The sequence below is a fragment of the Saccopteryx leptura genome, chromosome 3 (genome assembly GCF_036850995.1).
Source record: "Saccopteryx leptura isolate mSacLep1 chromosome 3, mSacLep1_pri_phased_curated, whole genome shotgun sequence".
In the NCBI taxonomy this organism is placed as follows: domain Eukaryota; kingdom Metazoa; phylum Chordata; class Mammalia; order Chiroptera; family Emballonuridae; genus Saccopteryx; species Saccopteryx leptura.
In genome coordinates this window covers 304,584,190-304,609,874 of record NC_089505.1, presented here as the reverse complement: position 1 = coordinate 304,609,874, position 25,685 = coordinate 304,584,190, and the positions used below count along the sequence as shown (strand labels likewise).

The window sequence follows — 25,685 nt, the reverse complement described above, 5'->3', positions numbered from 1 at the left end:
ATGAACTTATTGCCATTTTAATTGTTTCTGTAGTACTTTTTTGTTTTTTTTCTTTTGCTATCTTCTCTTGTATGTTAATGACTTTCTGTAGTGTTGTGGACAGGGTCTCAGGGAATCACAGAAGTGAAGAGTGTTAGCCTGGTCAATGGAAAGCTCAGATTTGGTACCTATCTATGACTGCAGGCTGGGTGGGGGGGAAGGGTTCAACAAAGAAACAATGGCACTTGCCAGCACTTCCTGCCCCAGAGAGAGCTGCCTTGACCCCTGTCCCTCCAGCCCTTGCCCTGAAGCTAGTCCATTCATTGTCTTCCCATATGTCTCTGGAGCTTCTTCAGCTGCTGCCCTGTGCTGGAGCTCTGAATGAGTTTGTGAGCAAGTAGTGGGCCCTTTAATACCTGCAGTACCTAGGTCTCTAGAAGCTTGTTGTCTTTTTCAACACACATTCTGCTCATTTTTATAGAATTTTTTTTTTTTTTGTATTTTTCTAAAGCTGGAAACGGGGAGAGACAGTTAGACAGACTCCCGCATGCGCCCGACCGGGATCCACCCGGCACGCCCACCAGGGGCGACACTCTGCCCACCAGGGGACGATGCTCTGCCCCTCCGGGGCCTCGCTCTGCCACAACCAGAGCCACTCTAGCGCCTGGGGCAGAGTCCAAGGAGCCATCCCCAGTGCCCGGGCCATCTTTGCTCCAATGGAGCCTCGGCTGCGGGAGGGGAAGAGAGAGACAGAGAGGAAGGGGGGGGGGGGTGGAGAAGCAAATGGGCGCTTCTCCTGTGTGCCCTGGCCTGGAATCAAACCCGGGTCCCCCACACGCCAGGCCGACGCTCTACTGCTGAGCCAACCGGCCAGGGCCTATAGAAATATTTTAAAGGGACTTCTCTTCCCAGCACTGGTGCCTTGGGCTGGTGAGCTTAGTGTGAGGTTAGGATCCCTCACTTTTCAGAGGTGACCTCTGCAGCTGAGTTATGCCTCCTGATTCTTAGCCGCCGTGGTATGTGTATGGGGCTAGCCTGTTCTGCTCCTTCACCTTCCTACCAGTTTGAGCAGCTTCTTTGTATTCTTGTTTATAGAAATTCTGTTCAGCTAGATCTGTGGCAGTTCTCAACAATGGCTGTTCAATAATAACTTAGTTGTAATGCTGGTGTGGTCATAGGAGGAGGAGAGCACAGCATCTACCTACTCTGCCATCTTTATTGGAAGTCTCTAGATATAAACATTTTTAAATTAATATTTAAAACATATAAATTGGGAGGGAAATTCCCAAGTTCATTTTGGTATACACCCAAGCTTGGGACCACTGAGTTATATGACCATTAAAAGTATGAACGATGGGTGTCATTTGACACCTTCTGCCCTTCAATTTTCTACATGAGGCCAATAACCTCCTCAAAGGCCCAGCTTAGATGACAATTCCTCCATGAAGTCTTCTTAGACATTCTAAATAGAAATATTTCCCATTATCTGAATGTTTTAAATGTGCTTACCATTGTATTTTAAGCTGTCCACAAATTTTTAAATTTTGATCCATAATTTACACAGTTTAAGATTCCGCCAATTAAGTTTTCCCGGTGTCAGGATTTCTGGCTTCTTTTAAAAACTGGATAACCAGACACCCCAAGCCAGCATTCCTAGGTGGCAACAACTGGTTAGCAGTGGGAAGCAGCTCTCTACTTTCTGGGTCATGCTCTCTTCTGACACTGTCCCACGTTCTGCTGCCTCCTTCCTTCTGAGAACAAATACTTCGAGCTGGTTACAATATGCTTGGCCTCATGTTTTTCTTACTGTAGAAATCCTTTTCTGAACTTCAATGTTTAAGCCCTGAAATTTCTTTAACAGACCTTGTATTATTTATTCATTTATATATTACTTACTGGCCCCCTGCTGTCATTTGAGTTTGCAACCCTCGGTGAACTTGTTCCTGGGCATCTGTGTACACAGCACATCTCTCTTGCTAGTTTATGAATTTCTCACAATATGTAGAAAACACTCCATAAATGGACATCCAATGCCATGCTTAATTTTCATAGCAATTTTAAGGATCAATTACTGCAACTGTTTGAGACATTATCCACTTTTTCTTCAGCTCTAGTCTTCTTTCTCTCTTTCATCTGTGATTCTCCCACCTGTTCTTCAGCAGTTCAGATGAAATGTTACATTCTCCTAGGAGTTTTCCCAAACAAAGTAACCTAGTTCCTCCATGCTGAAACTGTCAGCTCATCCTTCTCCTTAGTGGTGAAGTCCAAATCACCCACTCACTGCTTTTATTTCAGCAGTATCCCTTACCCTGCCCTGAGAAACATGAGTGTCTCTGGGTACACACCCCGCCAGCACCTACTACAGGGCTGGGCACGTAGTGGGTCTTCAGGACCCACTGAAAGATTACACGTCAAAGGGAACTATTTTCCAGCATCTAATTTTCTTTAAAGGACATCTATGCAAGGCTGTTTGGAGCAGTCTGTTGTTTTTCCTGATTCCTGCATTTTCTTTGTTTTTCATGGAACACATAACACTGATTTCCTGTAAGGCTTTGCAAATAAATATCAAGGTCAGGGGCTGGAAGCATTTCTGGAGCTATCACGGCACCTCTTGAGTCCACTGGGCCAAGAAATGCTTTCAACCCCAGAGGGCAGAAGTTTTTCAAAATAAGACTGTTCCAATAAGGGCGTGTGCTTCCTCCATCAACTCCCTATCCTGCCTGCCTGCATTTTAACTACTTGGGGAAGAATGGAAATTGTGCCAAAGCCTGGCTATCTGTGAACCACTAAGTAGGCTAGGTGATGGGGCCTGCGGTGACTTCTCAGTGAGAGGTTCCAACAGACAGGAACATGGGGAGGTTGGGAAACAGTCCCTTTTTAAAGAGCCAGTGGAGGGGACAGGGCCTCCTCTGGCTCAGATCACCTCCCCCCTTTCTCCTTCACCCTGGGGAGCTGTCTGGACCTGGGCTCAGAGGGACTTTGGTCCCTGCAACTGTGGGTGGAGCCTGTCCAGGACTCCCACACAGCAGGGCTGAGCGGGCACAGAGGGGTCCCCTTCAGTGGGTCAGCTCTTTTTATGTCCAGGTTCACACACACACCTCCCCCCCTCTCATTACTCACACTCGTTGTCTTGGTTTCTCTTCTTTTCCTTTTCTTCTCCTCCTCTTCAACATTTTGCCATTTGCCTGAGATGGAGTCTGTACTTATAAACGAGAAAGTGCAAGGGACTCACTTAAAGGGGTCTTGTGTTAATGACCTTGGAGCAGCCTCTGGGTGTTTGGTTCATCTCAAAGGATGCAGAGTCCCTTCGAGGGAGATGTGAGGAGTGAGTGCTTGTGGGGGCCCCTGGAGATGCTACAAAGGCCCTGCTCAGGGATCCTGGAAGGTAGACTGGGCCCACATTCAACCTCCGGGATGTTTCTGTGGAGGCTGGGAGCAAGGGCCTTCCTAGGGTGTTTGGTTTCTTAATCTCCTTCAGCCCCTCTTCTCTCACGTGAAATGGAAAATTGGTGTTTTTTCAGTTCTATGTAAAGGGCATCAGCCTGAGGACTGTACTTTCTAGGATCATCAGGGAAACCAGTGGCTTTTCTTGCCTCTCAGAACAGTTCATTGCAAAACAGCAAGGCCTTCTACTTCTGGATTAGAAAGCTTTAGAATGAACCAACCCTCAGCTGCAGTCCTCTAATTTAATTATAAACAGTTTTGAACATGGCTTGATCTAGCTGGGGCCTGTCCAGTGTTATATGTGGAGGCCTGCCCCCCACCCTCACAAGTCTTGCTCTGCCTCTGGGACACCTGCTATGTCGGTTTTGTTTCTCTCTCAGGAATGCCCTAGGAAAGTCTTATTACATCTTGCTTGGATTACTGCAGCCACCTTTCCATGTTTCCCAGCCTCCAGTTAGCCTGCATTTCTCTCTGTTAAGCTGGGAGGCAACTAGGTGTAGGGGCCTATAAGCATCTTATTCTTATTTCATTTAAGCCAGTGAAACTGTCACTCCCTCAGTGAGACTTACTTCCCCACACAATGTCCACACTGATTGCTGCACCCTCTGGGCTTCCTTCATTAGTTAAAATTCTTTGTAACATTTCCCCCCACCCCTAAATTACTGGTGTCCTTTGAGTCTAGTAAGGACCTCTTCCCAATCTGCCTTTTATCACATATTTCTGTTTCCCCACTAGGTGGCCAGCCCCAGGGGACACCTCTGACACAGGACAGAACTCTTCATTCATAGCATTAACCCCCTATGATTGAATGGAATTGAATTGGGTCATAAGGATTTTAGAGGCATAAGCGTGGCCAACTGGGAATCAGAATGGATTGGAAAGGAAAGGCCAAAATCTCGAAGCACATGTCATAAGTTGCCCAGCCCTGGTTGCAAGTGACTAGATGGAGGTGTTTCTCACATGCTTGTGTTATCTTTAAAAAATGAAACAGGCCCTGGCCGGTTGGCTCAGCGGTAGAGCGTCGGCCTGGTGTGCGGGGGACTTGGGTTCGATTCCCGGCCAGGGCACATAGGAGAAGCACCCATTTGCTTCTCCACCCCCCCCTCCTTCCTCTCTGTCTCTCTCTTCCCCTCCCGCAGCCAAGGCTCCATTGGAGCAAAGATGGCCCGGGCGCTGGGGATGGCTCCTTGGCCTCTGCCTCAGGCGCTAGAGTGGCTCTGGTCGCGGCAGAGCAATGCCCCAGAGGGGCAGAGCATCGCCCCCTGGTGGGCAGAGCGTCGCCCCTGGTGGGCGAGCCGGGTGGATCCCGGTCGGGCGCATGCGGGAGTCTGTCTGACTGTCTCTCCCCGTTTCCAGCTTCAGAAAAATACAAAAAAAAAAAAAAAAAAAAAAAAAAATGAAACAGCCAGTTGTTTACCAGCATAATTAATTTATTTGCACAGAACAGAGAATTGTGATTTAGGACAAGTAAACTATGACAAAGCCATAGGCAAATCTGGAGAACAAAGGGGAACATTGTTGCATAGAAAAGAGGGAGGAGTTGAAAAGGGCTGTTGTGAACAAAATGTCCATTGGAGGAAACCTGAAGTTCAAAGTCCAGGGGCTTTCCATTGGCTGAGTTATGGCAGTTTCTCATTGGCTAGGTCTGTTGCTAGGTGAGGAGAAAATCTTTCCTTTTGCTGAAATGGTCAAGTCGATTTCTTCCTGTTAAGAAATATAAGGGTAAACTTTCTTTTGGAATCTGCAAGGTGTAGTGAGGGGTAGTGAATGAGAGCTCCCTTTTCAGGGCTTTTGACTTCATTTTAAATGATGTGTCCTTGTTCATTTTCACACTTGGTTGGCTCAAAGCAATGGCTCTTTAGCTTGGCTGCTGCTCAAGCCCAGCCCAGACAAATTAACTGAGAATCTCCAGAGCAGGGCTCAAGCAGGGGTATTTTTCAAAGCTTCCAGAAGATTTCAGTGGGCTTCCAACTGAGAACCACTGCCATAAGGAAATTAGAACTTGCAGGGGCCTCTGTTCTTTTAGGGAGTTACCCAGAGGTCACTGCCGAGCCCTGGCAAGCAGATAGCAGACAGAGGGAGGGAGGGTGAGTGGGTTTCTGGCACCAACATGAAAAACTTTAGGTAGCTTATCTGCTGTCACACGCAGTCCACACAATGTCCTCTGGGAGCCCCGGAGCTTTAGTCAAGGCATGACAGGAGAAGGAGAAGGCCAGACAATGCTTGCTGATAGAAAAGGACTTCTATTTCATGGAACTGGAGGGAATCCCTTTTCAGGGTTGTCAGTCTGGCTATTGTCCCAAGCAGCAAACTCCCCCCCCCCCCAAATCAGAGCAGAACCACCAGACAATTGTGCCGTCACCCACTCAGTGACTCCAAGCCTGTTGTTCCTCCACCGGAGAGCTCTCTTTGAAGGGCTTTCCCCCGGCAAAGCATCCGTTTTTCTTCTGTTGCCAATAAAAATCCCTGGCGCTGCTCTTTCTCCTTTGCGTCCCTCTATTGCTTCTGACAGAGTGTGCCGGTTAGCTGAGGTCAGGATTTCCTTTTTACAAACAACCTGCTTTCAGTCAGTGGGGCCAAAGGTTTCCTAAATTACAAACCCTTTCATTTCTTCTGCTACAAGTTCTCCTGTCAGTTTGTATCACTGCACAGAATGGAGAGAAATGGAAACATGTTGAGAGACCAGAGAGAAAGAGGTACTTTCACTAAATTTCTCCTTTTGGACTGTCAAAAAACTATCCTGAGTGCAATAGATGGGATTGCTCCAGCTGAAGCTCTGTGGCTGTGGAAAGTGTGGGTAGATTTCTGAGGCTGGAAGGAAATTTCTTCCAGGTCTTCAATGAATGTACAACATCTGTGGCATCATTTCTACATTGTTAAGAAAATGACCTCCTTTATATTCATTTGAATTGTGGAACACCCATTCATGTTTATATGGTTTGAAAAGAAAAAAAAAAAAAAAAGATACTGCAAAACATCCCTGTATTTGACAGCTGTAAATGCTGTTTGGAAGACAAATTTTAAACCAGCTCTGGAAGGAAGACAAAATTGAGGTGCTGAGGTTTAAAAGAAAAAGCATTCAGATGTGACCGGACGTTTATCCTGATTGCGGATAGGATGCCAGACAGCCCCGGAAGCGGAGCGGCTCCCGGGCGCACAGCGGTGCAAGGCGGTGGAGCAGGGCCCACGCAGCGTCACCGACCTGAGCGCACTCCTTCTTTGCTGGATTCCGTGCTCTATCCAAGAGCGGGTGGGGGTCATGACTCTGCCTTCTTTGGTGTGACCTTTTGGGCAAAGCATTTAACCCGAGGTTTGTAATCTGTAAAATAAAAGGGGCTCAACTCAACAGTACTTAGACCTAACATTGGAATCAAGTTTAGTGCAGAATCGTGGCCACACTGAAGGGTTGCAGGCTGTGTGCCAATGCAGGAGCCTCCTCCTCGCCGCCTCCTCTTTCTCCCGGGAAGGGTGCAGTAGACAGGGTCATGCTCCTGTGTAATGAAAGAAAGCACTAAGCCCAGGTTAGGACAGACAGCTAAAGTGCTTACCCTCCTCTGGCAAGCCCGCCCCCATGCTCTCTGTGCTCCAGTCCCAAAAGTCCCACAGCTTGTCTACCCTTGGCACACTCCTTCCCAACTATAGGCCTCTCCCCTGCGCCCCCTCGTCCGCACTCTCCCCTGCGCCCCCTCGTCTGCACTCTGCCCAGGCCACCCGTCAGCCTTCAGGTCTCCGCTCAGACGTCAGCTCTTCAGGGAAGCCTTTCCTGCCTGCCCGGCTGCCCCCCTCGCCACATCAGTAATACTCACCAAAGCCTGTTTTTGTCATTTATTATTTGTTTTTTAAATGTAGAAACTAAATTTAATGAGATGGCATTGGTAGAGTACGTAGGTTTCAGGTGAACATCTCTATAGCATTTGAACTGTTGTGTTCTGTAACCATCACCCAAAGTCAGATCATTTTCCATCACCATATATTTGTCCCTCTTTACTCCCCTCCCCCTGGTGACCACTTCACTTTTATTTATGTCCATGAGTCTCAGTTTTATATACCACCTATGTGTGAAATCATAAAATTTTTAGCTTTTTCTGATTCACTTATTTTACTTAGTATAACGTTCTCAAGATCCATCCATGCTGTAAATGGCAATATCATCATTTCTTACGGCTGAGCAGTATTTCATTGTATATATGTACCACATCTTCTTTATCCAGTCCTTTACCGAGGGACACTTTGGTTGTTTCCATGTCTTGGCCACTGTGAATAATGCTGTGATTAACTGACTTTTAATTAATAACCACTGTCCCCCATGCCTGAGGTTGGGAATGAGCCAGTGTTTGCATCTCATTCCTAGGCTAGGACAGAGGAATGTAAGGCCCTTACAGATGGTCTGCGCAGTCAAGGAGCTGAGTCTATAGCAGGGGAGGGGGAAATTTATGTGAATACCTAACCAGGATAATAAGAGGCAATATTAAATAATATGCCAAGCAGTGTCCCAAGCACTTTACGCTCATTAACTTACTTTGTTGTCCTCATAATGACTCTCTGAGGTAGATTCTTGTTACCCCTTTTTTACAGGTGAGAAAATGAGGGCACAGAGAAGTTAAATAAGCTGGTCAGCTAAGTCCAGGAAGCTGGGATGAGAAGCCAGGCAGTCTGCCTGCAGAGGCCAGGCTCTTAACCACTAGGCTATACTACCTCACAGCAGTGCTGACAGCCCCTACTTTGGAGGTGTCCACATCCCTCTAGTGTCTCGCCACTCCCCCCATCCAACCTATTAGTTGTCCTGTCATCACTGCCACTAAAAGTAACCCCAGACTTCCATTTCCCCATCCGAATCTGAATCTGGCCATTGCTCGCCGAGGCCAATCACTTGTTTTCCCTCTTCTCTGCCCTCCACGGCCCATTCTCTACCCAGCAGCCAAGCAGCCTGAGTGGTTGTTTCAAAGAGTGCATCAGATTGAGAAACCCCTCAGTGGCCTCCCATTCCATTTAGAATAGTATCAAAAGCCTAACCATGACCTCGACGGTTTCCTGGTCTCCCTTCCTTTCCCAAGTCATCTCTTCTTGGACTCATGGGTGTGGCTTTTACTCCTAGCACACATTAAGTAAAAGTATTCTCCCCTGAGGACTTTGGCTTATATACTCTGCCCCTGAACTTCACATGCTGCCTACTTCTTAGCATTCTGTCTCAGTTAAAACATCTTGACTCTGTTCATCCTTTCCAAGGAAGCTTTTGCTCTCTCTTTCCCATACTCCATTTTAATTTTCTATAAAGAATGTTTCTGAGTGAATGTATCTTATTCATTCATTAAGCAATTTCTTGTATGTTCCCACCAGCTCCAATGTCAACATTCTCAGGAGCAGGAATTGGCTATCCTCAGCGCCAAGGACAATACTCTCATGGTGGGGACCCAGTGAGTCTTTACTGAAAGGAATAATAGGAATTGCCTAGGAGACTCTAGAATAGACATTGGGTGGGAGAAGTTCAAGAGAAGGAATCCACACTGTGTGCCATGATGGAAGGGAAGGCTCTGCAGGGAACAGGGCACCTGAGCTGGACCTGGTTTGGGTGCGTTGAGGGTGGAGGGTCATTGTTGGCAATGGGAGTGCTCTAAGCAGGGTGAGGCAGGGATGCTTACAGGCTGTTTGGTCCATTAAAGGGCTCAGTTAATGTGCGCTAAAGCTTTGCTTAGAACAGTAATGAGAATGTTGGGAGAAAAGTAGAGACTGTGTTTGGAAACTCTGTAATGCCAGGTAGAGAAATCTAGGCTCAAATCTATGTTAAACATTTGGACCAGGGGTTATGTTAAAAAGGGTGCTTTAGAAAATTCACCTTTTGAAGGTATGCCCTCCATTTTGCCTATTTCCATACTTTATTCACTTGAGACCTAAAACTGCCCACCCCTGCCTTTCTTTACTTTCCCTAAACATTTTTCATCCTCAGGGGATCTGAGCATGCTCAGACACTTCATTACTCCTGCCTCTTGGCCCGCTGTGTACATGTGAAAAAGGCACATTGCGGACCCAATGAGAGGGCCCAATAACTGCAGGTTGGATGGTCATGTGCTTGTATGTATGAATGTGTGTCTAAGAAGAAATCCCAGGAGGAAGCAAGTTGTGTTGTTTTCTAGCTCTCTGTCAGTGATTAACCTGACCAAATTTTAGAGGTATACATTGTGCGCATTCTTTATAGATAAACTGCTTTATATTGCTGTCCCTTGAATACTTAAGTAGCAAAATCTAGGCTCTATCATTCAAGATACTTACTGCTGAGTTCATTCTATAGTAGATAAATTTGAGGGTCCAGTTTATAGACTTTTGGAGGAAGAGCTTTTCCATTTACCTGTTCTTACAGTGATCAAAGAAACACCTGTTAACCCTTCTAAATTAGTGCCTCAAGGACTGATAATGCCATTGCTAGAATCACTTCATATAGTTTCCTTCTGTTGGACTCTGAGCATTCTAATGCAACCAAGGCCCTGCTATTTCTTGTAATTAAGAGATAAGGAAGAAAATAGTGACAATCAAGGACTTTGCAGTACTTCACAAATCAATTTTATTAATTTAAACACAAAATTAATGAAGAAAAATCTGTACACAATTGTGGACACAACACACCTTTATACAGTAAGGCCAAGATAAACTTTGTTTTTTCAATCTGCAGAGTACAAAAACATAAAATGCAAAGGCTAAAAAACTTGTCAAATTCTGTTTGCTTCAAGCAGAAAAAAAAAATCAGTTGTTAAACAATTTGGAGAATTTTCAACTGACTAATTCTAGCAGCAACATGAAACTTCAGAAAGGGAGAGGGTAGCTCTTTAGCTACTTTGGGTCAAATGTGGTGCTTCTTCCAATATAAACTTAAAGAAAATTCATCTAAAATGTAACTCCATGACAACAGAAGGCTTTATAGATTAAACTAGTGCCCAAAGTAATCACTTTTGGAGAAACTTCTTTTATGGTACAACAAAGGTAACAGTTTTTATGTCCCAGACTTGTCACGTAAATTATATAATACAGGTGAAGAGTAACATTATGTCCTTGGTGATGACTGTGCAATGTCCACTGCCAGCAATGAACTTTCCTGGGAGATGGAGGAGAGTATGCAGGGAAACAGGACACATTTTCTAATTTCCAGATATGTGGCAATGTCTTCCTATATCTGAATAAGAAAACGCAGACACTATATCTGAGCACCTGAAAACTGCTAGTCGCCAATTCATGAACCATTTTATGAATAAAATATATTTGTCATCTACATTCTTTCTGTGGGAAGAAGAATAATTTGAATAATCATTTTTTCCCCAAGTAGCTACATATAATACATTAGTGTTGAAAATGAACAAGTGAGGTTTTAAGAGGACTTTTTATTCAAATGATTTAAGACACCGCTGTATTATTTTACCAAGGCCTTCCTAATAGCACACACACAAAAAATGAACTGATGGGGAAAAATAATTTGTAAAACCAAATCCCTATTGACACTTGACATCCATGCTTTTGGTCTTGACAACATTATCTAAGAAAACAAACCACCATTATCTACATATTTATACCCAGTATACGTCAATAAGGCACTGCACGAGCCTGTGCCCGTCGGGCCTCAAACTTCACTAGCAAGGCATTGCTACCTCTCAATATCATTTTCTACACAATAGGTAAAAGAATCATCCATTATTACAAATTTACACCAAAAATTCTTTCTGTACATGATTGTCTCAGTGATGTACATATTATACGTTTAAATTAGACATACTTTAAACTACTTTGCAATGTGCTAAAATTCAAAGTACTTGCTGTGTCATGAGGCCAAGGCCTTGAATCGCTTATTTCTTATACTATTGTCTCTTCAATTATTTGATGCCCACAAAGTCTGTGCAAGTGAACTGAACGGTACTTGGATTATACCTCAATAAAGCTGTTTTTTTTTTTTTTAAAGTCTGTTCATAAATAAGTAGAGATGTACAGATTACCCTGGGTATGAGACACCAAAAAGTAAACCTTCTTTACAAGAAAACTCCCCCATGGTATTCAGGAAACGTTTTAGTCTGTTGTGCAATCAAGTTTGCTGTATTGGAGAAGCTGTTACGTCACATTGAAGATGCTAAAACCTTAGGCGTCTGCAGGTCCTTTCTTCACAGGTTTGAACCATGTAGTTAATGTGGCAAAGACACATTATACTGAGCTAGAACATTCTCATGGCTTATTTTCATTGGATTCACAGTACTAGAGTCAACAGCTGTTCTGAAGAAATAGACATGGTCCTCATTCACCACAAAGGCAGAGCTGAAGACCGACGGCAGCTGGGCGTCACCATGTTGACATCGGTAAGGTCACTAGTCCGGCGATGACAGGGACTCAGGCCTGCTGGATTTGTTCCTGGTCACAGGGCAGTTGTGTGGTTTCAAAGTGCTATGTGGCAGCTACAGGTACTCCAGTTCCAAGGCATGGTGGAGCGCCATGAGGTCCGAGTGACTGGAGATCCTCCAGAAGGGCATGGCATGCTGCGGAAGGGCAGACACAGGTGAGACAGGTCCCACTCGGCACCGAAACCCGCCTCGGAAACCCACCACATGCCCATCCCCTGTGCTCAGCACTGTGTGCCGGCTACGATCTCAGTAGCACATCTGCTTAAAACAAAGAGTCAAATTTAATCCTCCCCTAAGAATACTGGACTGCACTTTAAAATGTGATCTGGAGTCTGTTTTTTTTTTTTAAGGAGGTGATGAGATATCTTGAGTAGCTAGCTCTCCACTGTGACTTGAACGCCAGTTCCAAACTTGAAATAAAACACAGTAGCTAGCCATGACTGAAACTTTGTCGAAAATGATACCTTTGGACATATGTACCCAGTAGGTGTATTTTTTAAAAAAAAATCTATGTATTGATTTTAGAGAAAGGGAGAGAAAGACAGAAATATTGATCTGGGGATCAAATACACAAAGTCTGTGTATGGGAACAGTGCTCTAACCAGTTGGCCATACAGCCAGGGCTGCCCAGTTTTCCATAGTAGGTAGTATTTTATATTTTTCAAAACTGAATTTTACTCATGTATGAAACAACTTTTTCTATTTATTCTTTGTATTGACCTTAAAATGGTTTTACCATGGGGGGAAATTTTAGATGAACATCTAAGGTGTTTCTTGTTTTTGTAGTTGTTTAATCAATCTAAAAATCTAGTGTAAATGATAGGAATGTTTATAAAATACCTAAATTAATGACAAGAAAAACAACCCCAAAACAGGTTACTTTATCTGTTTAGAATGAACATACAATTATAAATTTTCACTGCTCAAAGTATACTTAAATATTAGCAAAATCTTTTTCAAGGGACAAAATGGTAAAGATAAAAAAGGTTGAGTTTTTTTGCACAAAAAATAATATGAAGGCATGAGTATAATTTACAGTTATAAGTCTACAGAGTTCTTTAAAAATTCCGACTAATAGCGTCTGGTATGGAACCTATAGGTAACAGCGGAAACTGCTCACTATTTTGGTGTCTATCACATAGCTGCTTTGTTCTGGGAATGCAAACTATTACATTACTCATTAACAATATCTTTGTCTCAAGTAATCTGCTAAAAGCATATACAATAGTCCAATATCAAATGTAAACCTTTCTGGCCTCTGTATCTTTTGTTATCTGTCAATAACAGAATAGTCCAGACCAAGTACTAGAAATCTGTTTTCAAACTTTTAGGATGATCCACTTGACAGCCTTAGACTAGAAAAATAGACTGTCCTATTGCATTCACCCATTCATGAATGGATATTTTGAATTTGTAGGCATGGTGTAGAAGATGTCCCCAGTCCACCCTGTCACAGCCTGTGGGTGAGTAGCAGGAATGTACAACAATCATGAGAGTTCACCTATATGTGACAATAGCAGTAGGAGGGGCCAAGTCCCTTTGCCTAGGAGATTGGGAAGCACCTCATAAGCAGAGGTAATAACTGAGGTTAGGTATGAAAGGACAGCCGGCCAGAAAGGTTTCATGATGGCTGTTTGTATTGGGGTGGAGGACAAAGGAGACGTTCCTTGTTAGGACACTGGCTGTGTATGGGCGGAATACATGGTGAGTGACACGATTAGCTGCAGGAGCTGAATGAGGCAGGGCCTCATAAGCCCTGGTATAGAGTTTATTCATGATGACAGTTATGATTTATTGAGTATGGTGTCAGGCACTGAGCACAGACTCTCTCATTTAAACCTCTCTCTAACCTCAGAGAGATAATGGTATTATCATCATTATTTTACTGATGGAAAAACTGAGGCTTAGAGAAGGAATGGAGAGATGTAAATAACAGCTGGTAAGGAGTATACCCAAGACTCCAATCAGATCTGGTGTGTATCCTAAGCCTATATGGCATAATGCCCCCTACTGTTCTCTCTGGCCTCTTTATTCAGCACCATCGTATAGCTCTGGACATACACTGACTCTTTCCATGCTGTTGTTGGTAAGGGACACTGAAAGATTTGAGTGATACATAGATTAAGTTTGAAAAGTGTTTCATCAATTACAGAAAGCTTTCCTTATTTTTCTTGTAGCAGACTAGAAATCCATGCATATCATAAAACATTTGTAAAAGGTAGAACTGTACAAATAAATACAAATCACTTCTAATTCTACTACCCAGTTAACCTTCATAAAGATTCTTCTCTACTTCATATATGCACATACTCATGCTTGACCTTGGGTATATGCAGTGCAGGGATTACCTGGTTTTACTGTACTTCCTCCCAGAGGCTGCCTGTCTCACACGCTGACGGCAAGCTAAGCGCTTCATGGCAGTGCTCTGCAGCTGAACCTGCCTGTACCATCCAGTCTTCTGTTCATGTTACTACTTAATCTCAAGCCCATTTTTAATACATCACTTCTAAGGAAGATCTTTCATTATTTTAATTTGCAACTATTCAAGTGTACACAGTATTGTTTTACATTTAACCATCTACTTGGTATCTATTTTGTAATTTTCTCTAATTTGCTAGCGATTCACTGCCTCTGCCCAAAGCTGCTTCCCATGAACAATGTAATAGAGTTACAGAGTAATTCTATTGCTCTCATGTACCAGGATGTAACAGAGGATGCTAAAGGTGCTTTAGACAGCCATGCAGAAAATTTCAGGACAGCTATCTTCATTGCTACATAAAAAAGTACTTGTGAGAAGTGGAATGCTTTTGTTCCTAAGTAGGTTCACTCAGAATTTTTGCATGCCCATTATCTGAAGTTAGATTTGTTCCTCACAGACAACCAAATTCCAAAGCTATTGGTACACCCAGATGCATGTACTGTAGAATATGATGAGTGGCAAAGAAATCGAAAAAGGAACTAAAAAAAAAATTGAGCTAAATCTTTGGTACATGTTTAATGTAAAAATTGAACATTTAATTCCATACTAAACAAAGGACCGAGACAATGTCGTCTATGTGTCTTATCCTTACAGGTATAGGAGGTGGTGTCTGCCCAGAGCAAATGTAAACTCTTTTAGACCATACTCAAAACACATTATGGAAGGTGAGATTACCCATAAAGATCCCTGAATCGCCTTGTTTACTGCCACTGAAATCCTGGTGGCTTTAGTCTTCCTATATAGACTATTAATAAAAACCACATGTTCCGCAACACCCTGAAACAAGTTCAACTGATGAAATATGCCTGTGGTATATTACAGACAACTCATCACAGGGCTGTAATGATGTGGTCATTCATTTCAGCAAAAGTGTAAATGGTTCTACAGTGGTAACTGGCAAACCTAGGTGTAGGTGAAAGAGAACAGGCAGGCTCTGGGGACACTCCCCACACAGGACAGCAATCCAGCATGGTTCATAACATGAAGGGCAACAATCTCTGCTATAGTCAGGAGTTCCATTCTCACAAAAATTACTGTTTCTCCTTTTCTAAAAAATGTACATGTACTATTAAGTGACTGATTAGAAGATGACTAATCTCGGGGACCCAAACTCATGTTAACTTATAATTAGAATGAACATTGCAAAATAGTATTTTCCCGAAGTAGGCACATAGAGATGTGGAGATTTTATGGATCTCTAAAAGCTTCCCAGGACAAGCAGGTGCAAGGTAAATTTTTTTTCTGCATTAGTGTTTAGTCTAGAACAAATATTTCTTTTATGAAATAAGAGAGATGGTGGCAAAAGGGGTGGAGAAGTGTGTGCTAGAATGAGCATTATATGCTCAAACCCAGTGTTAGTGACTTTGAATTGTGACATAATCTGTTAGGAGATTGTTTATTTACCTGTAAAATGAGGGTTTAGGTAAAATGAATCAGGGTTGCTTCCAGGTTTAATAAGCCCTGTGTCTTTATTATTAAAAGCCTATTACCTATATAAGCATAGTAGCTACAGAAAATGTTTAATGTATAATACATACGTGATATATGCCCTCACTGACAAGAACCAGCAGGCAAGACATATCTGCTAAAGCTATTTCATTACAGTGCAAGGTGGTGTGAGGTTAAGAATAAAAATGACCTAGCCAAAGCAATCAGGCAAGAAAGAGAATAAAACTATTTTTAGTGACATGAATTTATATATAGAAAATCCTAAAGACTCCACCAAAATTATATTAGATCTAATCAATAAATTCAGTAAAGGCAGAGTATACAAAAATCAATAGCATTTCTACATGCTAACAACAAATTATCTGAAAAAGAAAATTATCCTATTTATAAGAAGGTCAAAAACAATAAAATACTGAGAATAAATTTAACCAAGGAGGTGAAAGATCTCTACACAGAAAATCACAAGATATTGATAAAAGAAATCAAAGACCACACAAATAAATGAAAAAGTATCCTGTGTTCATGGATTAAAAAAATATTGTTAAAATGTTGATACTACCTAAATCCATCTATAAATTCAAAGCACTCCCTTTCAAGATTCCAATGGCATTTTTTTTTTACAGAAGTAGAAAAAAATTCTAGAATTTATATGGAAGTACAGAAGACCCAAGTGGCCAAAATAAACTTGAGAAAGAACAAAACAGAAGGCATCAGCCTGCTTATCAGAACAGTATGATACTGGCATAAAAACAAACACGGACAACAGAACAGTACAGACAGCCCAGAAATAAACTCATGCATATTCCATCAACTAATATTTGACAAGGGAGCCAATGGAAAAAACAGTCTCTTTATTAAATGGTGCTGGGGAAATTAGCATTTCACACATAAAAGAATGAAACTAGACCCTTTCCTTGCACTACTTACAAAAGTTACCTTGAAATAGATGAAATACTTAAATGTAAGACTGGAAACCATTAAGAAAAAAGCTTCTTGGCAATGATTTTTGGATATGACACCTACCACACAAGCAACAAATAAAAAATTAGTGGGCCTGGACCAGGCGGTGGCACAACGGATAGAGCGTTGACCTGGGATGCTGAGGACCCAGGTTCAAAACCCCAAGGTCGCTGGCTTGAGCAAGGGGTCACTGGCCCCCAGTCAAGGCACATATGAGAAAGCAATCAATGAACAACCAAGGTGGCACAACTATGAATTGATGCTTCTCATCTCTCTCCCTTCCTGTCTGTCTCTCTCTCTCGCAAAATAAACAAGTGGGACTAATAAAACTAAAAAGTTTCTACACAGCAAAGGAAACGATTAATGAGGTGAAAAGACGACCTATAGAATGGGAAGAATATTTGTAAACTCTATCTGATATATAATGAACTCATACAATGCCATAGCATAGCAAAACAACAAAGAATCCAAAATGAGCAGAGGACTTCAATAGAAATTTTTTCTGAAGAAGACACACATATGGCCAACAGGTACATGAAAAGATGCTCAACATTCATGGGGGAAATGCAAATCAAAACCACAATGACTTATCACCTCATGCCTGTTAGAATGGTTATCATCAAAAAGACAAAAACTAAACCCGGGTGAAGATGTGAAAAAGAAAACAACACCTGTGCACTCTTGGTGGGAATATAAATTGGTACAGCCAGTATGGAAAACAGTATGGAGGTTCCTCAAAAAGTTAAAAACAGAACTGTTATATAATTCAGCAATTCTACTTCTGGGTATATATCCTCAGGAAATGAAAACACTATGTTAAAGAAATATCTGCACCTTCATATTCTTAGCAGCATTATTTAAAATAGCCGAAATAATGGAAACAACCTAAGAGTCTATCAGCAGATGAATGGATAAAGAAGACGTGGTATACATATACCATAGAAATTATTCAGCCATCAGAATGAAGGAATTCCTGCCATTTGTGACCACATGGACCTTGCGGGCATTATGCTAAGTAACTCAGAGAAGGACAAATATTATATGATCTCACTTATATGTGGAATCTAAAAATAACTACCCATCCCAAACTCAGAGAAAAAGCTCTAATTTGTGTTACCAGAGGTAAGGGGAAGGGGAATTAGATGAAAGTAGTCAAAAGACCAATTTCCAGTGATAATGTATATAAGTATTGGGGTGTAATGTACAACAAAGTTACGATAGTTAACACTGCTGTATGGTATATCTGAAAGTGAAGAGAGCAGATTCCTAAGAGTTCTTATCACAAAGGGGGGGAAAAGTTTTATTTAAGAAAAATCTATGAGGTATTATCATGGTAATCATTTCACAATATATGTAAGTCAAGTCATTATGCTGCATGCCTTAAACGTATGCAGTGTTGCATGTCAATTATATCTCAATAGAACAAAGAATTAAAAGATAAATTCAGAGAGAGGAGAGCTCAGTTGTTAGCCGGAAAGGGTATGGTGGGCCGACACTGAATTTGAAGAAGGGGTAGAGAACTGGTGAGGTAGAGGGGAAAGGAGATGGTCGTGACAAAGCTGACAGGTGGAGGGCACAGAGCGTTTAGTGTGAAGGTGACGGGGCTGAAACAGTGCGGCCATGAGAAAGATTAATAGAGACTTTTTTCAGGTGGGAGCACTGGCAAGATCTGGCTGGGAGGTGCGGCTGGCTGTTCCCAGAGAAACTAGGCAGGATGACAGTGGCTAGAAGACACAGTGAGGACAGCATTCCCGTGACAGGCTGAAGGCAGAGGACACCAGAGTGGACTGAGGGGGGAGAACTGGTTTGGGAATGCTGGATGTATTGGCTAGTAGTCAGATGGGATGGCACGGGATACCTGAATGGATATATCCCATCAGTAACGAGAGCCATGGAACGAAAAACAGTGCTAACCATAAATCTTAACAGAAATGAGAGCTGAAACTGATGTGTGTGCAAAATAGCACATGTTCGGGGACCATTAGAACAAAAATAGTCCCTGAATAATGGGAAAATAAGGATATGTTCTTCCTGCTCCTCTTGCCCACACACACAATTTCCCAGATTCTCCATGCCATCTTTCCTCCCCATCTGGTAATTTGCATTTGTCCCTGCTGGTTAGATGTAAAACCAATGACACAAAAACCTGGGTACACGGACCATGCGCATGTAAACTGAATTTTGCTGAATTATTAAAAATGTATTTGTAAAATGTTTCAAAAACATAAGAGTACATACCTTTGAATTTGAGATACAGTGTGTCCGTAAAGTCATGGTGCACTTTTGACCAGTCACAGGAAAGCAACAAAAGATGATAGAAATGTGAAGTCTGCACCAAATAAAAGGAAAATTCTCCCAGTTTCATTCCTATTCAGTGCAGTTCGATGTGGGCTCACGCACAGATTTTTTAGGGCTCCTTAGGTAGCTATCCCGTATAGCCTCTACAGACTCGTCACTGATGGCCTACCAGAACGGGGTTTCTCCACCAAACTGCCGGTTTCCTTCAACTGCTTATCCCACCGAGTAATGTTATTCCTATGCGCCTTGTTATAAACGCGCCAATATTCACGTTGCACTCTGGTCATGGATTCTAATTTAGCGAGCCACAGAACACACTGAACTTTCCTCTGTACCGTCCACATCTCAACTGGCATGGCCGTGGGCTGCTCCGCTGTATACACGGTGTTAACATCATCATCTGCGCATGTGCACATGCTGCCACATCATCCTACAGAAACTGGGAGAGTTTTCCTTTTATTTGGTGCAGATTTCACATTTCTATCATCTTTTGTTGCTTTCCTATGACCGGTCAAAAGTGCACGAAGACCTTAGAAACACTGTACATTCTAGGGGTTTATCTCATAGATACATTTGCCCATGAACAAACCTCATGTAGACCATTTACTGCAGAACTGTTTGTAAGAGTAAATGCTGGAAACCACCTAAATGTTTAGCCACAGAGGACTCTTTAAATGATAGAACATCCACATAATGGAATACCGATGCAGCCATTTAAAAGCTAGAGATGCAGAGTTCCATGTACTACTGGTAGGGAGTAGAACCAGTGAAAAGAGTGCAGTTACCATTTGTATAAAATAATGAACACATCTGTGCTTGTGTACATTATCACTAGAAAATTTGCATATGGAGGTACAGATACTTCTGAAATTGTAAATAAAGGGATTTTGGGAGATGTATTAATTTAAGAACTCCTTATTGCACAACATTGCTCTTTTATTATTTGTATATCTGCTTCACCTCTGGGCAGAAATGAAATCCAGTTCAAGACTTGGCATGTAGTATGTACCCATTAACTTCTAAATTACTACAATGACTTTAAAATAATTAAATTTACTGTACTCAGTAATTTCTATGTTTCATATAAATAAAACTAAAGCAAAATCTTAAAAGCAGCAAGAGAAAAACAACTAGTTGTGTACAAAGGAACACCCATAAGACTATGAACTGATTTTTCAGCAGAAACTTTGCAGGCCAGAGGGAGTAGCATGATATATTCAAAGTGATGAGGAGAGAAAGGTACATAAAAGAATACATGGCAAGGTTATAATACAGATTTGAAGGAGAGAGTGTTTCCCATACAAGCAAAAGAGTTAATCACCACTGAGCCGGCATTACTGGAAATGTGAAAGGGACTTTTTTAAGCAGAAAAGGCCAAAACTAGGGATAAAATATAAGAAAAACCATCTCACTGGTATTTCTTAAAGTCAATGAACCAAGCACTTATAGAGCTAATATGAAGGTTAAAAGACAAAAGTAGTAAAATCACATATAGCAACAACTGTTAAGTGATATTCACACACACAAAGATATAAAATATGACATAAAAAGACATGAGGGAGGGGAAAACATATGAAGTGCTTTTAGAATGTGTTCAAACTTAAGTGACCATTACTTAGTTGTTATATATAAATCTCATGGTGACCACAAACCAAAAACCTATAATAGATATACAAAATAAGAAAGGAATGCAAACATAACATTAAAGAAACTCAACAGATCACAAGGGAACAAAACAGAAGAAAAGGACAGAACTATAAAAAGGTATTTAAAAAACAAGACCAATACATTTGCTGGCTACCAGAGACTCACTTCAGGTTGAAAGACACACACAGACTGAAAATAAAAGGTATGAAAAACTATATACCAGGCAAATAGAAACTAAAAGAAAGCTGAATGAGCAATACTTAAAATTTAAAATAAAGACTATAAGAGACAGACGATACTATTACATAATTAAAAGGGCTTAATCCAACAAGAGGATATAACAAACATCTATGCACCCAACACAGGAGCACCTAATTACATAAAACAAATACTGACATAAAGGGAACAACTGACAGTATTATAGTAAGAGACTACAATATCCCAGTTTCATCAATGGATAAACAGACAAAATCAGTAAGGAAGCATTGGCCTTAAATGACTCATTAGGCAAGAAAGACTTAAGAGATATATGCAGAACACAGCATCCAAACAGCAGAATACACATTCTTTTCAAGTGTACATGGAACATTCTCCAGAGTAAATCATGTTAGGTTGCAAGTATCTATAAATTTAGAAGATTGAAATCATATCAAATCTCTTTTGACCATAACAGTATGAAACTATCAATTACAAGAAGAAAACTGGAATAAATACAAACATGTAGAGCTACTAAATAATGCTCAATGAAGAACTCAAAGAAAATTTAAAAATTACCTCTAGATAAAATAATATGAAAACACAACATACTAAATGTATGGGAAGCAGCATAAGCAGTTTTAAGAGGGAAGTTTATAGCAATAAAGTTCTACCTCAAGAAACAAGAAAAATCTTAAATCTTACACCTAATGGATCTAGAAAAAGTACAAATGAAGACTTAACAGTAAAAAATGTCAGTGAAACTAAGGTCTGGTTCTTTGAAATGATAAAATTGATAGCTCATTAGCTAGACTCATCAAGAAAAAAGAGAGGAGCCAAATAGAATCAGAAATGAAGTTACAATATGAAGCCATAAGAGAAGACTGTAAACAATTATATGCTAGCAGAATGAACAATGTTTCTAGGATAAATTCCTAGAAACACAAAACCTACCAAGATAAATATGTAGAAATAGAAAATCTGAACAAATCCAGCACCAATAGCAAAAATGAATCAGTAATCAAAAAATTCCCAAGAAGTAAAAGTCCTGGACTAGAGAAGCCTCACAGGGAAATTCCACCAAACATTTAAAGACAGATAATAGCTGACCTTCTTAATCTAGTCCAAAAATTGAGGAAACTCAATCTACAAAGTCAGTTTTACCCTGATGCCAAAACCAGACACTACAAAAAAAAATTAAAAATTAAAAATTACAGGCCAATATCCTTGATGAACATAAGTACTAACATTCCCTACAAAACATTAGCAAACTAAATACAATATTCATGAAAAGAATCATACACCATGATCAAATGGAATTTATTCCAGAGATGCAAAAATGGGTCAGTATCTACAAATCAATCAATGTGATATACCTCAACAACATGAAGGATAAAAGTCATATGATCATCTCAATAGATGCAAGAAAAAGGATTTGACAAAATTTAACAACCATTTATGATAAAAACTCTCAAGGTGGGTCTGGAAGGAACATAATAAAGGCCATATTAGACAAGTCCACAGCTAACATTATACTCAACAGTGAAAAGCTAAAAGCTTTTCTTCTAAGATCAAAAACACGACAAAGATGCATACCCTTGCCACTTTTATTCAACAGTTTTGGAAGTCCGAGTACTAGCAATCAGAGAAAAAAATAAGATAAAAGACATCCAAATTGGAAAGAGGAAGTAAAACTTATTATTTGTAGATGACATGATACTATATATTGAAAACCCTAAAGACTACATGAGAAACTGTTAGAACTAATAAATTCAGTGAAGTTACAGGATACAAAAATTAATATACAAAAATCTGTTGTATTTCTATACCTTGAGAATAAACTATCAGAAAGAGAAATTGAGAAAACAATTCCATTTATAATTACATCAAAGAAGTACCTAGGAATAAATTTAACCGAGGAAGTAAAAGACCTGTACTGTAAAAACTTTAAGAAACTGATGAAAGAAATTGAAGATAATACATATAAAAAGAAGAAAATATTGTGCTCATGGATTGGAAGAATTAATATCATTAAAATGTCCATACTACTCAATGCAATCTCTATCAAAATACCAATGGCATTTTTCACAGGACTCGAACAAATAATCCTAAAATTTATATGGAACCACAGAAGACCCTGAACAGCCAAAACAATCTTGAAAGAGAATAAAGTTGAAGGCATCACACTACCTGATTTCAAACTACGTATACTACAAAGTATAGTGCTCTAAACAGTATGATACTGGTACAAAAACAGACACATAAATCATTGGAACAGAATAGAGCCCAGAAATAAACCCATGCTAACTCATATGATCAATCTACAAAAGAGAAAGCCAATAACATACAATAAAGAAAGAACATCTCAATAAGTGTTGGGAAAACTGGACAACTACATGCAAAAAAAAAAAAAATGCAACTGGACAACTTTCTTACCCCACATACAAAAATTAACTCAAAATTGACTTAACTGTTAGACCAGAAACCATAATACTCCTAGAAGAAAACATACTAAAAGGCGTAATTAAGCACAGTGAAGGTAACTATCCACAGAATAAAATGACAACCCACTGAATGGGAGAAGATATTTACAAATGGTATCTGATGAGTTAAATACAAAATATTTAAAGAACTTACATAACATCAAATAACGATTAAATTAAAAAATGGGCAGAGGATCTGAACAGACATTTTTCCATACAAGACATACAAATGGCCAAGAGAAACATGAAAAGATGGTCAACACCACTAATCATCAGGGAATTGCAAATCATTGGTATTATAAAAAAAACAAAACAACAAATAACCAAATATCAAGTGTTGGCAGGGATGTGGAAAAAAGGGAACCCTTATGCATTGCTGATGGGATTGCTAACTGATGCAGCCACTATGCAACACAGTATGAAGGTTCCTAAAAAAGTAAAAAAAAAGAACTACCATATAAGCCAGCAATTCCATTGCTGGTTATCCAAAGAAAATAAAAACACTAATTCTAAAGATATTTGCTCCTCTATGTTCATCGCAGCATTATTCCTAATAGCCAAAATATGTAAGAAACCTGTGTCCATCAGTAGATGAAACAAAGAACATGTGTGTACATACACAGAGGAATATTACTCAGCCATTAAAAAGAAAAAGAACAAAATCCTTTGGTTTGCATCAACATGGATGGACCTAGAGGATGTTATATAAAGTGAAATAAGTCAAAGGACAAATACTGTACCAGGCATCCCCAAACTACAGACCATGGGCCGCATGCGGCCCCCTGAGGCCATTTATCTGGCCCCCGCCGTACTTCCGGAAGGGGCACCTCTTTCATTGGTGGTCAGTGAGAGGAGCACTGTATGTGGCGGCCCTCCAATGGTCTGAGGGACAGTGAACTGGCCCCCTGTGTAAAAGTTTTGGGGACCCCTGCTATACTTTCACTTATATAGGAAATCTAAAAAACCAAAACAAATGAATAAATAAAACAAAATGGAAACTGACTCATAGATATGAAGAACAAACTGATAGTTTCCACAGGGAATGGGGATGGGGATGAGGAGATGGGTGAAAAAAAATAAAAAAGAAATGTAATAAACTTCATTATAAAAGCATCTAGATATAATGTACACCACAGGGAATATAGTCAATAGCATAGTAATAACTTTGTACAATTATAGATACTAGATTTATCACAATATGATCATAAGGTAAGGAAATGTTAAGTCACTATGTTATATATTTGGAAGTCATGTAATATTGTATGCCACTTTCACTTTAATAAAAAAATATAAGTCACTGCATTAAAAAAAAAAGACCTGGAGTATACCTAGTATGTGCTCATTAAGTACTAAATGAATGAATGGTTTAAGATTAATAAAATTAATGTACTCAGTGTTAGTAATCCCTCTCTCATTTAAATAAAACTAAAAACAAAAAGATGCACTAAAAATGTTATATTTTTTACAAAAGCATCTTATTTTTCTCCTAAATAAGCTTAGGATCAAGCATTAGGTTCTCAGCTTCATCTTGGATTTCAGCAAGTTTGGCAGTGCACATTTAAAATAGGCATTTTTTGATAAAGCCTTTGTCATTATGCAGAATAATGGATGGTTACCATGTTCCCCTAGCTTTTATTCACAACAGATTTTTAAAAATATTTCTCCAAAAAGTGAATTTAGTTGTGAAGTTATAAAACAAGGTCACTTTTACTTAAGAAACAAAAACTGCTTTCATTGTGAAGGAAACTTTGATTTTAAAAAAATCATACATGGCCCTGGCTGGTTGGCTCCATGGTAGAGCACTGGCCCAGCATATGGAAGTCCTCGGTTTGATTCCCGGTCAGGGCACACAGAAGTGCCCATCTGCTTCTCCACCCTGCCCCCTCTCCTTTCTCTCTCTCTCTCTCTCTCTCTCTCTCTTCCCCTCCCACAGCCAAGGCTCCACTGGAGCCAAGTTGGCCTGAACACTGAGGATGGCTCCATGGCCTCTGCTTTAGGTGCTAGAATGGCTCTGGTTACAATGGAGCAAAGTCCCAGATGGGTAGAGCATCGCCCTCTGGAGGGTATGCCGGGTGGACCCCAGCCGGGCACATGCAGGAGTCTGTCTCTCTGTCTCCCTGCTTCTCACTTCAGAAAAATACAAATAATAATAATAATAATAATAATAATAATAAAAATTAAAAAAATAAATAAAAAACATACACCTAATTATTTTTACTCAAAGTATGTTGTATTAATTGTTTCACTTGGTTATGCACTCATTGATTGCTTCTCATACGTGTCCCAACTGGGGTCGAACCTGTGACTACTCATGTGCTAGGTTGAGTCTTACTGAGCACCCGGCCAGGGCTCTCCACAAAGTCTTTTAAGGAACAAAGAGGT

General features: G+C 40.5%; 1 protein-coding gene across 17 annotated transcripts in view; it reads right to left on the bottom strand.

Annotated features, from left to right (window-relative positions):
- Positions 1 to 10,732: 10,732 nt before the first annotated feature.
- EYA1 (EYA transcriptional coactivator and phosphatase 1) overlaps positions 10,733 to 25,685 on the bottom strand; it is a 334,821-nt gene continuing 319,868 nt past the window's right edge. For all 17 annotated transcript variants that reach the window (XM_066378892.1, XM_066378893.1, XM_066378895.1 and 14 more), the window contains one exon: positions 10,733 to 11,927. In XM_066378892.1, the coding sequence (XP_066234989.1) occupies positions 11,847 to 11,927 (81 nt within the window). In that variant the 3' untranslated portion in view covers positions 10,733 to 11,846. The remainder of the gene's footprint in view (positions 11,928 to 25,685) is intronic.